Source organism: Zalophus californianus, chromosome 17 (genome assembly GCF_009762305.2).
Source record: "Zalophus californianus isolate mZalCal1 chromosome 17, mZalCal1.pri.v2, whole genome shotgun sequence".
Lineage (NCBI taxonomy): Eukaryota > Metazoa > Chordata > Mammalia > Carnivora > Otariidae > Zalophus > Zalophus californianus.
In genome coordinates this window covers 35,639,845-35,656,833 of record NC_045611.1, presented here as the reverse complement: position 1 = coordinate 35,656,833, position 16,989 = coordinate 35,639,845, and the positions used below count along the sequence as shown (strand labels likewise).

Below are 16,989 nucleotides of genomic sequence, written 5' to 3'. Positions count from 1 at the left end.
CTGAGACACCCAGGCGCCCTGCCTGGTATTTTCTAAGGTGGTATAGTTATATGCCTAGAAAAGAAGTCTTCTACAAAAGTAAATCTGAGGGGGCAGGAGCAAGATGGCGGAGGAGTAGGAGACCTAAATTTCCTCTGGTGCCAGGAATTCAGCTAGGTAGGGATTAAACCATTCTGAACACCTACAAAGTCAACAGGAGATCGAAGAAAAGAATAGCAGCAACTCTCTGAACAGAAAAGCGACCACTTTCTGGAAGGTAGGACATGCGGAGAAGTGAATCTGAGGTGATATTCGGGAGGATAGACGGCGGGGGAGGGGGCCTCCATTGGCCGCTTCTGTCAAGTGATAGAGCAGCGGAGCACAAAATCGGGACTTTTAGAAGTTGGCTCTGCTGAGGAACGTCGCTCCAGTGGCTAAGTGGGAGGTGGAACCCTCACTGGGACAGTGTGGTCTCAGGACCCTCGGGGTCACAGAAAGACCGAGGGTGCCTGAGTGTGGCAGAGCTCCCAGGTATCGGAGCGGGGAAGCCGGCTGCAGAGACGGAGCCAAGGCGTGGGCTCTCAGCTCGGGGTTGCCATAAACCGTGATCCGCGGCACAGTCGGGCCACTGCTCTTCCACAGGGACCCAACGAGTGGCAGATCCAGGGAGCCTCCTCTTCCTCCCCTGGAAGGAGCAGCGCGGGAGCGCACCACAGGGATCTGCTGGGTTTGGAGACTCCACATGGAGTCGTGAGCCAGAGATAGGAATGAATGCTGTCACAGGCCAGGTGAGCACGGAGTACGGCTGGAGACCGGGAAGATGGGAGTGACTGACTGCTTTTCTCTGGGGGCTCAATGAGGAGTGGGACCCTGAGCTCTCGCCTCCTCCAGGGCGGAGATTGGGAGGCCGCCATTTTCACTCTCGTCCTTCAAAGCTGTACGGAAAGCTTGCGGGGAACAAAAGCTCCCGAGAGGAAACCCGAGCAGATTACTTAGCTGGGACCAGCAAGGGCGGGGCAATTCTGCCTCCAGCAAAGACATTTGGGAACCATTGCAATAGGCCCCTTCCCCAGAAGATCAGCAAGAACAGCCAACCAAGACCAAGTTTACCAATCAATGAGAAAGACAGAAGTCCAGGGCTAGGGGAATACTGCACATAGAATTCATGGCTTTTTTCCCATGATTCTTTAGTCTTTCAAAGGTAATTTTTTTAATTTTCTTTTTTTTGAATTTTTCTTTTTCCCTTTTTCAACCAATATCTTCTCAATCCCTTTTTTAAAAAATCTTTTTTATTTTTCATTATTAGAGTCATATTCTATCCCTTCATAGTAGTTACTCTTATTTATGGTATATATATATATAAGTTGTTCTCTCTTTAAAATTTGGGGATACAGTTTCTTCTAACAGACCAAAATATACCCTAAATCTCTAGTGTATGGCTTTGTTCTAGTCTCCTGCCTGATCACATTCTATCCCCCCCCTTGTTTTTAAATCTCTTCTTTCTTTTTTCAAACAACTTCTTATCAATTCCTTTCATAAAATCTTTTGTAATTTTCATCTTTACAGTCATATTCCATCCCTTCATCATATTTACCCTTATTTTTGTACATATATAAGCTTTTCTTTCTTTAAAATTTTGGGAGGTGCCTGGGTGGCTCAGTTGGTTAAGTGACTGCCTTCGGCTCAGGTCATGATCCTGGAGTCCCGGGATCAAGTCCTGCATCGGGCTCCCTGCTCAGCGGGGAGTCTGCTTCTCCCTCTGACTCTCCCTCCCTCATGTGCTCTCTCTCTCTCTCTCATTCTCGTTCTCTCAAATAAATAAATAAATCTTTAAAATTTTGGGAGGCACTTTCTTCTACCAGACCAAAATACGACCAAAATCTAGTCTGTGGCACTGATCTATGCACCAGCCTGATCATATTTCATCATATTCTGTTTTTTTTTTTTTTTTTTTTTGGTTGTTTGTTTATTTTTATCTTTTTCTTTTTCTTTTTTCTTTCTTTCCCTTTCTTTTTCCCCAGTCTCAGGTCTCTTCTGATTTGTTTAGTGTATATTTTTCTGGGGTTGTTGTTACCTTGTTAGCATTTTGTTCTCTCATTCATCTATTCTCCTATGGACCAAATGACAAGACAAAAAAATCACCTCAACAAAAAGAACAAGAGGCAGTACCAACTGCCAGGGACCTAATCAAGACGGATATTAGTAAGATGTTGGAATTAGAATTAGGAGTGACGATTTTAAAGATACTAGCTGGGATTGAAAAAAGCATGGAAGTTCTTAGAGAAACCCTTTCTGCAGAAATAAAAGAACTAAAATCTAACCAAGTCAAAATCAAAAGGCTATTAATGAGGTGCAATCAAAAATGGAGGCTCTAACTGCTAGAATAAATGACGCAGAAGAGAGCATTAGTGATATAGAAGACCAAATGATGGAAAATAAAGAAGCTGAGAAAAAGAGATAAACAGCTACTGGATCATGAGAGCAGAATTTGAGAGATAAGTGATAAAATAAGAAAAAACAGTATTAGAATAGTTGGGATCCCAGAAGAAGAAGAAAGAGAGAGAGGGACAGAAGGTATACTGGAGCAAATTATAACAGAGAACTTCCCTAATGTGGGGAAGGAAACAGGCATCAAAATCAAGGAGGCACAGAGAAACCCCCTCAAAATCAATAAAAATAGGTCAACACCCCCGACATCTAATAGTAAAACTTACGAGTCTCAGAGACAAAGAGAAAAATCCTGAAAGCAGCTCGGGAGAAGAGATATGTAACCTACAATGGTAGAAACATTCAATTGCAAACAGACCTATCCACAGAGACCTGGCAGGCCAGAAAGGCATGATATATTCAGAGCACTAAATGAGAAAAATATGCAGCCAAGAATCCTATATCCATCTAGGCTGTCATTGAAAATAGAAGGAGAGATAAAAAGCTTCCAGGACAAACAAAACCTAAAGGAATTTGCAAACACGACACCAGTCCTCCAAGAAATATTGAAAGGGGTCCTCTAAGCAAAGAGAGAGCCTAAAAGCAGCATAGACCAGAAAGGACCACAGACAATATACAGTAACAGTCACCTTACAGGCAATACAGTAGCACTAAATTCATATCTTTCAATAGTTACCCTGAATATAAATGGGCTAAATGCCCCAATCAAAAGACACAGACTATCAGACTGGATTAAAAAACAAGACCCATCGATATTTTGTCTGCAAGAGACTCATTTTGACCAAAAGACACCCCCAGATTGAAAGTGAGGGGGTGGAAAACCATTTACCATGCTAATGGACAACAAAAGCAAGCTGGAGTGGCAAGCCTTATATCCGACAAATTAGATTTTAAACCAAAGACTGTAATAAGAGACGAGGAAGGACACTATATCCTACTTAAAGGGTCAAACCAACAAGAAGATCTAAAAATTGTAACTATCTATGCCCCTAACGTGAGCAGCCAATTATATGAGGCAATTAATAACAAAAGCAAAGAAACACATTGACAACAATACAGTAATAGTGGGGGACTTTAACACCCCCCTGACTGAAATGGACAGATCATCTAAGCAAGAGATCAAAAAGGAAATAAAGACTTTAAATGACACACTGGACCAAATGGACTTCACAGATAAATTCAGAACATTCCAACCGAAAACAACGGAATACACGTTCTTCTCTAGTGCCCATGGAACATTCTCCAGAATAGATCACATCCTAGGTCATAAGTCAGGCCTCAACTGGTACCAAAAGATTGGGATTATTCTCTGCATATTTTCAGAACACAATGCTTTGAAAGTAGAACTCAATCACAAGAGGAAAGTAGGAAAGAACTCAAATACATGGAGGCTAAAGAGCATCCTCCTAAGGAATGAATGGTTCAACCGGGAAATTAAAGAAGAATTGAAAACTTCATGGAAACCAATGAAAATAAAAACACAACTGTTCAAAATCTTTGGGATACAGCAAAGGCAGTCCTGAGAGGAAAGTATATAGCAATACAAGTCTTTCTGAAGGAACAAGAAAGGTCTCAAATATACAACCTAACCCTACACCTAAAGGAGCTAGAGAAAGTACAGCAAATAAAGCCTAAACCCAGCAGGAGAAGAGAAATAATAAAGATCAGAGCAGAAATCAGTGAAGTAGACACCAAAAGAACAATAGAACAGATCAACGAAACTAGGAGCTGGTTCTTTGAAGGAATTAACAAGATTGATAAACCCCTGGCCAGACTTATCAAAAAGAAAAAAGAAATGACCCAATTCCACAAAATCATGAATGAAAGAGGAGAGATCACAACCAACACCAAAGAAATACAAACAATTATAAGAACATATTATGAGCAACTCTATGCCAGCAAATGAGATAACCTGGAAGAAATGGATGCATTCCTAGATATGTATCAACTACCAAAATTGAACCAGGAAGAAATAGAAAACCTGAACAGACCTATAACCACTAAGGAAATTGATGGAGTCCTCAAAAATCTCCCAAAAAACAAAAGCCCAGGGCCAGATGGCTTCCCAGGGGAATTCTCCCAAACATTTAAAGAAGAATTAATACCTATTCTTCTGAAATTGTTCCAAAAAATAGAAATGGAAGGAAAACTTCCAAACTCATTTTATGAGGCCACCATTACCTTGATCTCCAAACCAGACAAAGACCCCATCAAAAAGGAGAATTACGGATCAATATCCTTGATGAACATGGATACAAAAATTCTCACCAAAGTACTAGCCAATAGGATCCAACAGTACATTAAAAGGATTATTCACTATGACCAAGTGGGATATCCCTGGGCTGCAAGGTTGGTTCAACATCCATAAATCAATCAACATGATACAATGCATTAACAAAAGAAAGAACAAGAATCATATGATCCTCTCAGTAGATGCAAAAAAAGCATTTGACAATATACAGCATCCTTTCTTGATCAAAACTCTTCAGAGTATAGGGATAGAGGGTACCTACCTCCATATCATAAAAGCCATCTATGAAAAACCTACAGTGAATATCATTCTCAATGGGGAAAAACTGAGAGCTTTCCCCCTAAGGTCAGGAATGCGGCAGGGATGTCCACTTTCACCACTGCTATTCAACATAGTATTAGAAGTCCTAGCCACAGCAATCAGACAACAAAAAGAAATCAAAGATATCCAAATTGGCAAAGAAGAAGTCAAACTCTCACTCTTTGCAGATGATATGATACTTTATGTGGAAAACCCAAAAGACTCTACCCCAAAACTGCTAGAACTCATATAGGATTTCAGTCCAGTGGCAGGGTATAAAATCAATGCACAGAAATCAGTGGTATTCCTATACACCAACAACAAGACAGAAGAGAGAGAAATTAAGGAGTCAGTCCCATTTACAATTGCACCCAAAACCATAAGATACCTAGGAATAAATCTAACCAAAGAGGCAAAGAATCTGTACTCAGAAAACAATGAATACTCATGAAAGAAATTGAGGAAGACACAAAGAAATGGAAAAACGTTCCATGCTCATGGATTGGAAGAAGAAACATTGTGAAGATGTCAATGCTAGTAGCGCAATCTACACATTCAATGCAATCCCCATCATAATACCATCCACTCTTTTCATAGAAATGGAACAAATAATCCTAAAATTTGTATGGAACTAGAAAAGACCCCAAATAGCCAGAGGAATGTTGAAAAAGAAAAGCAAAGCTGGCAGCATCACAATTCTGGATTTCCAGCTCTATTACAAAACTGTCATTATCAAGACAGTATGGTACTGGCACAGAAACAGACACATAGATCAATGGAACAGAATAGAGAGCCCAGAAATGGACCCTCAACTCTATGTTCAACTAATCTTTGACAAAGCAGCAAAGAATGTCCAATGGGAAAAAGACAGTCTCTTCAACAAATGGTGTTGGGAAATTGGACAGCCATATGCAGAAGGATGAAACTGGACCATTTCCTTACACCACACACAAAAATAGACTCCAAATGGTTGACGGACCTAAACGTGAGACAGGAGTCTATCAAAATCCTAAAGGAGAACACAGGCAGCAACCTCTTCGACCTCAGCTGCAGCAACTTCTTCCTAGAAACATCGCCAAAGGCAAGGGAAGGAAGGGCCAAAATGAACTATTGGGATTTCATCAAGATAAAAAGCTTTTGCACAGCCAAAGAAACAGTCCAGAAAACCAAAAGACAACCAAGAGAATGGGAGAAGATATTTGCAAATGACATATCAGATAAAGGGCTAGTATCCAAAATCTATAAAGAATTTATCAAACTCAACACCCAAAGAACAAATAATCCAATCAAGAAATGGGCAGAAGACATGAACAGACATTTTTCCAAAGAAGACATCCAAATGGCCAACAGACACATGAAAAAGTGCTCAACATCGCTCAGCATCAGGGAAATCCAAATCACAACCTCAATGAGATACCACCTCACACCAGTCAGAATGGCTAAAATTAACAAGTCAGGTAAGGACAGATACTGGCGGAGATGCGGAGAAAGGGGAACCCTCCTACACTGTTGGTGGGAATGCAAGCTGCTGCAACCACTCAGGAAAAGAGTGTGGAGGTTCCTCAAAAAGTTGAAAATAGAGCTACCATACGATCCAGCAATTGCACTAGTGGGTATTTACCCCAAAGATCCAAATGTAGGGATATGAAGGGGTATGTGCACCCCGATGTTTATAGCAGCAATGTCCACAATAGCCAAACTATGGAAAGAGGTAAGATGTCCATCAACAGATGAATGGATAAGAAGAAGTGGTATAGAATGGAATATTATGCAGCCACAAAAGGAATGAGATCTCCCCATTTGCAATGATGTGGATGGAATTGGAGAGTGAATATGCTGAGTGAAATAAGTCAAACAGAGAAAGATATGTATCATATGACCTCACTGATATGAGGAATTCTTAATCTCAGGAAAGAAACTGAGTGTTGTTCGAGTGGTGGGGAGTGGGAGGGATGGAGTGGCTGGGTGATAGACATTCGGGAAGGTATGTGCTATGGTGAGCACTGTGTATTGTGTAAGACTGTTGAATCACAGACCTGTACCTCTGAAATAAATAATACATTATATGTATAAAAAAAGGAAGAAGATAGCAGCAAGGGAAAAAATAAAGGGGGAGAATCGGAGGGGGAGACGAACCATGAGAGACCCTGGAGTCTGAGAAACTGAAGGTTCTAGAGGGGAGGGCGTGGGGGCATGGGTTAGCCTGGTGATGGGTGTTAAGGAGGGCACGTACTGCATGGAGCACTGGGTGTTATACGCAAACAATGAATCATGGAACACTACATCAAAAACTAATGATGTAATGCATGGTGAGTAACATAACATAAAAAAAAAGTATATCTGAGCAAATGGGAAGACATCTTTGTTCTTAAAGAGGAGCACTCAACATTATAAAGATATCAGTTATAAATGTAATGCAATTCCAAAAAAAATCCAACAAGCTGTTTATGGAGGTAGATAGGTTAATACTAAACTTCATATGGAGAAGGAAACATGCAAGAACAACCAGAACAACATAAAAGAAGGACTCGCCCTAACAGATAGTGAAATGTACTATAGAACGTCTATGATAAAAAGTGTGATGCTATGCTGGTACATGAACACATAAATAGTCTGGCTGAACAGAATGGAAGTCCAGAAATAGACCTTAAGCACATATGGAAATTTAATGTGTGATAGAGGTAACATCTCATATCACTGGGTCAAGGATGGACATTATTTTTAAAAAAATTTTGATGGGACAACTGGATAGCCATTTAGGAAAAGATAAAGTTAAATCCATAATTTATACTGTACACAAGAATAAACTCCAAATAGATTTGCTATCTAAATGTAAAAAATGAAACCACACCAGAGCTAAAAGAAGACATACCGCTTTAACCTTGGTATGAGAAAGGCTTTCCATCTAGGGCTTAACTCTAGGGGTATTAAAAGATTAATAAGACTATATAAAAATTTAAAACATCATTTTGCATGGCAGAAAATAGACAATCTCAGGAGACAGCTGAGAAACTGGAACAAGCATAGGGTACAAAGGGCTAATATCCAAGAATTCTTAAAAACTCAGGGACAAAGAACCAAAAACCCAAGAGAAAAATGGGGGAAAATATGATTAATCAATTCATTTAAAACATAAAAAAAATGGACTGTAGATATTTGAAAAGATATTTAAGGTGTTTTTTTTATTTTATTTTTTTAAGTAGACTCCATGCCCGGTATGGAGCCCAATGCCAAGCATGGAGCCCAACGTGGGGCTTGAACTCATGACCCCATGAGTTGAGACCAAGAGTCGGCTGCTTCACCATCAGGCACCCTGTAAAAATGTTTAAACTAACTCATAATTACAGAAATGTAAATTAAAACATGTTGGGATACCATTTCTCATCTATCATACAGACTGGCAGAAGTTAGACAGTATGACAAACATTTGCTGGGGCTGTAGGGAAACAGACATTAATTCCAATTAATAAGTGTAGATGGAATGATGGAAAGAGAAAATTACCGTTAGACAAATACAATAGTAACAATTGTTTCAGGGAAGAACCATCATGGATGCTAAATTTAGTGGGTGGAAGTATGATGAGAAATGAAAAATTTGTATAATTTAAAAGTATTTCCACTCAAGGTACTTTTTAATTGCAAAAGGAAATATAGTAACTTTACAATGAAGGAACGCAGTAGACTCTACCTCAATCAAATGATCAAGGTTAGCATCCCAGGGATAAGACACATCAGTATTATATACCTCCCTAATATGATATACCAAAAAGGCATAATCACTTTTGGGTATTCTTGCCAAAAATGCATAATCTAAGTCTAATAATGACAAAACATCAGATAAACCCAAATTGAGGTGTGCATTCTAAAAAATAACTGACATTTCTAAAATGTTAAATTCATGAGAGATGAAAGAAGATTGGGGAACTGTCATAGATTGGACGAGTCTACCTAAGGAGACTTGGAAACCAGATGCAATGTGGGGTCCTGGATTGGACCCACAACCAAAACAAGGACATTAGTGGTAAAATGGCATAATTTGAATAAGGTCCATAGCAAATAGTATTGTGTCAGCATTCATTTCCTGGTTTTGAGTGTTGTTATGTATGTATGTTCAAGTGTGAATTACTTTTTTGACTTCTAAGTCTAAAATTGTTCAAAATATAAAACCAAAATATAAAGAGAGGTCCTCAGAAATAATTATCTCCATGTGAGTATTCACACATTTCTACTTTCTTTGTTGTTCTAAGCAAACTTTTCTTTGTTATAATACTAACCATGACTTTATAGAACTCAGAAAACATTTTTTTTTCTTATTGCCAAATAAAGGGAATAGGAAAAAAATCAAATGTAGAGTATTGGGTATTCAGTTTTGCACCTTCATTATCCAAAGTAAAACATCAAGAAACTCCTGCCCCTTTGGGCTTCTTCTCTTTGGCGTAGCACTGAACCCAGCCATACAAGACTGGATCTACCAAAACAAAACAAAACAAAACAAAAAAACCCTGCATCCAAAAGGGATGCCTCATTCATTTATGCAGTTTTAAAATATCATTGGTCCTCTTTTATCAGAACAAAAATGTCTTTTTCATTATACTGTCTCCTGCATAGCTATGTTCCTACCTAGACATATTGTTGGTTACATGCTTCCCTTGTGGTCGATAGCACATTTCATTCAATGCTTGTTTTAATATCAAGTATAAAAAATGTATATTTGTTCCTATCTGCAGCTTTTGGAAGAATATACTGCTATGTCATTTGTGCATTCTTTTCAAATTATGCAAATTCTGCATCTTTAGCAGTTTGTGAAGGGGTATTATATCTTTAAGATGTAACACTTAATCCATGGAAATAAGAGATCTAGAATTTCATCTTGTCACTTTGGTATGATTATTATAACATGTAAAATCATGTAGCTGATTTTTCAGCACTGGTACTTTGGCCATATTTAAATAGAAAAATAAATCTAAGGTTTAAAGTTTAAAACTTTAAAACAAGATAATTTCATTAGGTACATAATACTTTTTTGAGCCTTCATTACTTACCAAATGTTTATTCAGCATCTTTCTGGGAGAGTGTATAGGAGTGATCAAGCCATACGATATCCATACTTTCATGAAGTTTACAAAATTGTATGTAAGGACCACATGAAGTTATTTCGAAATTGGCTGCTTCTGTGTTTTTAAATGGAGCTTTTTGCATATTAGGAAGTCATTTGATCACATAGTGAGCAACCTTATAACTTACTAGAGAATATCATTTTGCCTATTAAATTTTTTAAAATCTTGGGGATTTTCTTCTTCCCTGCAAACTTTGTTTTCACTATGGAAATATTTAGTAACCTCTGTAACACATGGTAGATATGCATCATTGATGGATTTTAGCTTTTATTTTCACCCTATTGGAACAATTAATCTACACTGAAAGCCCTGCTCTCTATGAGAACAAGCTTGCATTTCAACTCTGAGGCATTTTCTTTTGGTCTATAGATGTTGGCTGAACAGGCGTCAGATTGACGGGTCTTTGAATAGAACTCCTGCTGGGTTTTATGACCGAGTATGGCAGATCCTGGAGCGCACGCCCAATGGTATCATTGTAGCTGGGAAGCATTTGCCACAGGTACAGCCCCACTGTATTTATGTCATTTAAGGGAATCTAAAGGAGTAGGGAATTCTTTCCTCCTCTGCATTGCCGATAACCTTTCTGCTTATTCCATTTTCTAAGAGTATTTAAAGGGAGGGTATCCAGAACCTGAAGGGAGGAACTATTAGAAAATAAAATACCTAATCAATTGGACTGGAAATTTTTTTCCCCAATCTGAGTTACTTTAATTTTTTAATTTTAGTGCCCCTCTATACAAAAGCCTTGCTTTACCAAAAGGATATTTTGCTTAAAAGCTGTATTTAATAAAAAATTTTTTTATATTATTATATTTCAAATGTTTCATGGAAGCTCTGTGTTTAAAGGAACCATATGGCCAAACCTTTTGCCAAGCAGCTGTCCTTCTTTTGTTTATTTATTAGTGAAGTTAAGCTTTCTTATGTTGGCTTTACTATGAAAGCTGGTATTCCTTTACCACCAAGTGATAGTGGGCCAGTGCTAGGGAACCTCACAAATAATAAAACATACATTCAAAAGACAGAACCAGATCAGACCTAAGAAGCAAGGTGACTTAATAATGCTATGGATAAGGAAATGAGTGAATTTCGGTAAATGTGAAAATTGTAACTTTTTAGATCATAGATAATCACTTAATTTACTCAGGATATAACTTAGCTTTGATCCAAATGAATTAGTGCCCCCTCCTTCAGATAGTTTCCCAAGTTACATAAACTGGGCTCTTCTTTGATTTGGTTATTTTATTTAATACTGACCTCTTAACTCATTCTGCTTATACACAAACAAGAATAACTAGGCCTTTTGGAAATGGAGTACCATATTTGTTTTTAGTGTTGAAATGTCAACCAAATTATTTTTGATGAGGGTCCTTATTCAAATATAGTATTCTTAAATACCCATACCCACACTCATTTTGTTTCTATGTACACAGTACACTTATATTTTGTATCCTCTCTTTGCTAACAAAAATAACAGCAGATGCATGTTAAGTCTTTTTATGTTCCAGGCACTTTTCTAAGTGCTCAAAGCTTTAATCCTCACAACGCTCTTTTGAGGTAGGTACTTTATTATTCCCACTTGACAGATGAGGAAACTGAGGCACAGCTAAGTTATTTTCCCAAAGTCCTACATCTAGGAAGTAGTTGACCCCAAGTGTGACACCTATCCCCTACCCCATCCCTGGTCATTCAACTTCTAAGCCTTTTGTCTTAACTTCTCTGCTCTACTGCCAGCCCTAAGTTCTTCCAGAGAGTGGGAAATGAAGCAGGCTTGATGTCTCTTCTCCAGGTTTATCACGGTTGCACAGTAGCCAGGTTGACTTTTCAAATGAGATATTTTAAAAGGAAATTGATATGAAACCATGACAGGGTTTTTCTTTCCTTCTGTAGCCCTACTAATCCCCTTGCTAGACATCTGAAGAATTATAATTATTGTGTTTAGCAACTGGGCTTCACTTTCCCCAAACCAGGTACTACCTGTAAGCATTAATAATATGTTAGATTGTATTGAATATAGAATACAATAGATGGACCATGTCAAATTATAGAGTCGATGCATTATTATACCAGGTCGAACAAGTTTGCTGTCACTTGATTTCAAGGGGACATTCTTGCTGTGTCCCATTTGGAATAGTAAGTAGATACACATTGTTCTGAGGCTATGATTAAGTTCACTGTAAATCATCATTGAGGTGGAAGCAAATAAATATGACTCATCATTTCTGCATCTCTGGTAATAAGTCTGGTGACTCCATCTGCTCACCACCATACAAACCTAACATTTAGAGTCTTCTTCTCTTTAATCCTTTGAGGGTTAGCCACCATGCCCAGATTTGGGTTTGCATTTGGATTTGAATTTATTTGCTGCTTTCATTTGGTTTGTGAAAAGTGAATGGAAGACTATGCAATACTCTTCTTTTAAATGAAGTAGAAAGGGTAGAGTAAATTCTTTTAGTTTTGCTTTTTTTTCTGTGTTGTCTTGCCATTTCTACATACAATGTTGTTTTTGCTTATTTGTATGCATTTTTATGCTGCCAGCTCAGAAAGGACCTGCCACAAAAATGATGTAAATTCAATATCAAGTGACTTACATGCTAAAGTCTGACAGCAAGCATAACTTCTTGTGTTAATTCTGAAAGTAATATGTACTCTTATTTGTTGTCTCAATTTTTCACTGTTCCTTTTGTGTGTTGAAGTGGATTTCCAATGTAGTCCCTTTCGCTTACCATTTGTATAGTAAAGATAACTACTAAAAATAGGAGGTTTAATTTATCACAACAGTCAGCTGGTTGGCGTCAGTAGTTTGACATATATAAAATCCAGTCATATAGCTGAAAATGCTCCCTAAGGTTTTATAGAACCTGAAAAAGGTTATTGATTAGAAAATGAAAGTCCTCTATTAAATGGGAACCACAGTATAACAATGCAGCATGTTAATATTGAGTTATTTTTTTCAGCAACCAACCCTGTCAGATATGACCATGTATGAGATGAATTTCTCTCTCCTTGTTGAAGACATGTTGGGAAATATTGACCAGCCAAAGTACAGACAGATTGTTGTGGAGGTTTGTATTTAGAAATGCAGATTGCTGAAGAAGTGCTATCTGCTCCCTGAAAACTAACATAGAGGAAACTGCTCAAGAGAGACCAGGAATTCCACTCCTTATGTAACCTGGATCTCCTCTAGTTGAGTCTTAGGCAATATAGCCATCCTTGACCCAAGTCAAGGTACATGAACAATTTAAACCTCTTAAATCCTTCAGTGTGGAAAGACTGCCCAGCTTTTTCAGTCATGCACTTATCCCTCAACAGCAAGTGCATTACCACCAGTAAAAAACACAAGAAGTGGCCTTTTCCTATTTGCTTTAATTTCAGTTTCTTTTTCTGTTTACAGAAATAGCACATGACTATTGTAGAAAGTTTTAATAGTTCAGAAAATTATAGAAAAAAAAGGAAAAAAATTTCTCCACACCCACTAGCAATAGATCATCAGTGTTGATATTTTGAGAGACATCTTTCCAAACATCTCTCTGTGAACAGAGAAGACATGTAATTTTGTGCTGTATCATTTTATATAAAGTTAAATGCTAAAATACACACACACATGCATGGTATATGTACGTTCTCTTTTGCCATTTTAAAACATTATACCAAATATGGAGAGAATCCTCATAATGAATGGATTTAACATATAGCGCATCTTCACTTTTGTCTCTTTCTCTGGGAATGTCTCCATCAGACTCTGTGTTTCTTGTGGGTGGGTAATATGTTTGGGTGAGGCAGAAGCTCTCAGGAACTGCTGGACCTGGCACCTGAAATCTGGTCAGAGTTGAGTGAGATTCAGTCTTACCTCAGATGTGCCAGGATTTAGAGACATTATCAAACCAGAATCAGTTTCATAGCACGTGGGAATGAGGCAGCCTGGAGTCAGGAAGAGATGGGGTTATTGGAAGGGTGAATGCCTTTTTTATGCTATTAGCCATTCAGTGTCTAGTGCCCAGCATCTGGGACCTACAATGGACATGGAGGTCCTTCTTGTTGACCAGACGAGGGTCCCTTTGTAGAAGAAATTTTTCTTTAGAACTAGAGCAAAACTTCATATTCTCCTGGCAAAAGCCCTCTCCAACGTCTCCCACATTGTGACACCTGGGTTTTTTCTGAAAGTGTTTCTATTGGTTCTTTCAGGTTCTGTTTTGGAGGCATTTAGAGAAAGTACAGTCAGGAAGATTCCCAAACTCGGAATTATGAAGTCTTTTTTCCTGTTCCATGTGCAGAGTAGGAGCCGTAATCATCATTGGAAAGTCTTTACCAAACATTGTATACTCAGACACAATCTTTGTGTCTAGCAGTATGTCATCTCAAATGGAGGTTACTACTTAGGGTGAATGTATGAGATAGTCAGACAATAGGATGATGCATTAAACTAAGATATGCAGACCAAGTAGTACTCAGACCATAAAGAGGTCAGAGTTAGGTATATCTTTTCAAACATAGCCATCCCCTGAGAAACACTATGATGTCACAGAATTATACTCATTTTGGGGTCCTGGGCTCCAAGTCATTTGATCATGAGCCTAGATCCAGAGTCTCCATGGACCTCACCTGCCTTCTTTGGCTTTGTTGCCTGCCAGCTCCATTGGACACTGGTTTTAGTATCTTGCCAACAAGGATTAATGCCCAAAGGCCAGAAAGTTCAGACATTTTGGGTGAATAGAGCACTATGTACTGTAGACAGGACTGGGAAAATCATTTTTCTTATTTCATTTACGTGACCTAAAAACATTTCTGCACAACTACAAAGATATACACAATGAAAAAAATGTGTAGATTCCAAACAGAATTTACGCTACTAATTTGCAAGATTAGAAAGAGTCCATTCACAATGATCCTAAAGTCAATCATTGTACAGAACACACTGTGGAATTCCAGGGTCATCTGTCAGTCTGAGTAAAGAATGAAAACATGTCCAGACTGTGTTGCTTTTATGGTTCATATAATTGGCTTTCAATGTCTGTCTCTTCTAGTTACTAATGGTTGTATCCATTGTACTGGAAAGAAACCCTGAGCTAGAATTTCAAGACAAAGTAGATCTAGACAAACTGGTGAAAGAAGCATTTCATGAATTTCAAAAAGATGAGAGTCGACTAAAGGAAGTTGAAAAACAAGTAAGTAGAGAAAAGAGCTTTTTGTAGAATTTTTTCATTGTCTCAACTGTTCAAAATATCCCTAATCTCTTATCATTTAACTTACAAAACAGATTTATAGAGTGTAAAATGGAGTATTTGAGGGGCAGGGGGAAGTCGGACTTATTCGAGAAATTAGTGGTACTTTTTAGCTAATTACTAGTCAGTTCAGCTATGAAGCTCTGACTAAAAAGAAAACTGGGAAGACATAAATTTCCTTTATATAGTTAGCAGTTAAAATGTGTTTTACCAGAGAGGAGCCATAGATTCCAGAAGGCTATAAAATTAAATTCTGGGGAAGATGGGAATGTGTAATAGGCTACATTGGTGCTGTGTATACTACCTAATATAGTCCCTTACAGGCTCTCTGTTTAATATTTTATGCTCATCTGAAAAAAGGTTCCCTAAGTAAATAAAAATTATCAGCAAAGAGGAGAATACTAAAAATGTCTGTCTTTGCTTTATATGCTTAGAAGATGCCTTAGGAAAATGAAAGAAAACCTCAAGAAGGTTGTATTTTCCATGAGGAAATCTTTCTCTGAATTTATTTTTCCCCCTAGGCTGACACTGATTTTACCTGTCAACTCTTTACAAACAAAAATCAAACGACTTGCTTACTCTTTTCCTTTGTAGGATGACATGACTTCCTTTTACAACATTCCTCCACTGGGAAAAAGAGGAACATGCAGCTATTTGACAAAGGTTGTGATGAATTTGCTGCTAGAAGGAGAAGTCAAACCAAGCAATGATGACCCATGTCTGGTTAGCTAGTGAGGAAGGTTGTAAGAGGCTCTGTTGAGACACATTTTCTAGAAGTGTGTTAAGTATTGTGTTGAAACTTAGTTCAGGCTGCCATTTAATGTATGGACTGATTTTGTTGGTGAGGTGGTTGCCATACCCTTGGCAGTTACTGGACCTCTTGCAAGCCGTAGTCAAACTAATGGTATGAAATGCTTTAACTAAGTGGAAAAAAAGTTCTCATGATTATTATGCCAACTACAATAATAATATTTAATGAACAATAGAAATAGTTAATGAATTGAAAGTTCACCACTGCATGTTTTATGATCAAATAACTCATCAAAATGAATCTTTGCTCTTTGGACTAAATTCCCAACTTACTGCCATTAAAATGAATTTGCTAGCTAGAAATGCATACAGGAAATGAAAAGATAGTGAAAGAATGGTGAACTTAGTGGCATTGTCATATTAGAAAAAAATATTAAAATCATAAAAGCAAATCTGCCAGCTGATGTTTTGATTCTCAGAAACTGCTTTGTTGATAATATTTTAGTATACAGAGCTGTTGTACAATTTTTATCTTGTAAACATGACTGTGATTTTGTATTTGTGCTGACTTTAGGGGTGGGCTAAAATACAGTGTAATCTACACCTAATCAGACATTTTCTTTGAGCTCTTACTAAAAATATGGCATGTGTAAGATTGTTCAGAAGAATGGACTGTTAACCTAGTTTGTACTAGTAAAAACAAAATTGAAAATCATTAAATTTTATTTCTGAATTAATATATCTGGACACATTTTTTTATTCTCTTGTTCATAATATTAAGTCTGTTACTCGTGAATATTTTCAACATAATTGATCTGGAGATAGAGTGGAAGGAATCTATGGTATCTACCATTACACATATTTTGCTACCAAATTTACTTAAGCAAACTTTAATAAAAATAGAAAATAGATTAAACATTTAAAG

General features: G+C 37.7%; 1 protein-coding gene across 4 annotated transcripts in view; it reads left to right on the top strand.

Annotated features, from left to right (window-relative positions):
• Positions 1-16,779, top strand: part of PHKB (phosphorylase kinase regulatory subunit beta) — a 304,320-nt gene extending 287,541 nt beyond the window's left edge. For 3 of the 4 annotated variants that reach the window (XM_027620346.1, XM_027620345.1, XM_027620343.1), the window contains 4 exons: positions 10,465-10,594; positions 13,050-13,157; positions 15,117-15,257; positions 15,909-16,779. In XM_027620346.1, the coding sequence (XP_027476147.1) occupies positions 10,465-10,594; positions 13,050-13,157; positions 15,117-15,257; positions 15,909-16,046 (517 nt within the window). In that variant the 3' untranslated portion in view covers positions 16,047-16,779. The remainder of the gene's footprint in view (positions 1-10,464; positions 10,595-13,049; positions 13,158-15,116; positions 15,258-15,908) is intronic. The other variant, XM_027620344.2, reaches the window with a different exon arrangement.
• Positions 16,780-16,989: the final 210 nt, after the last annotated feature.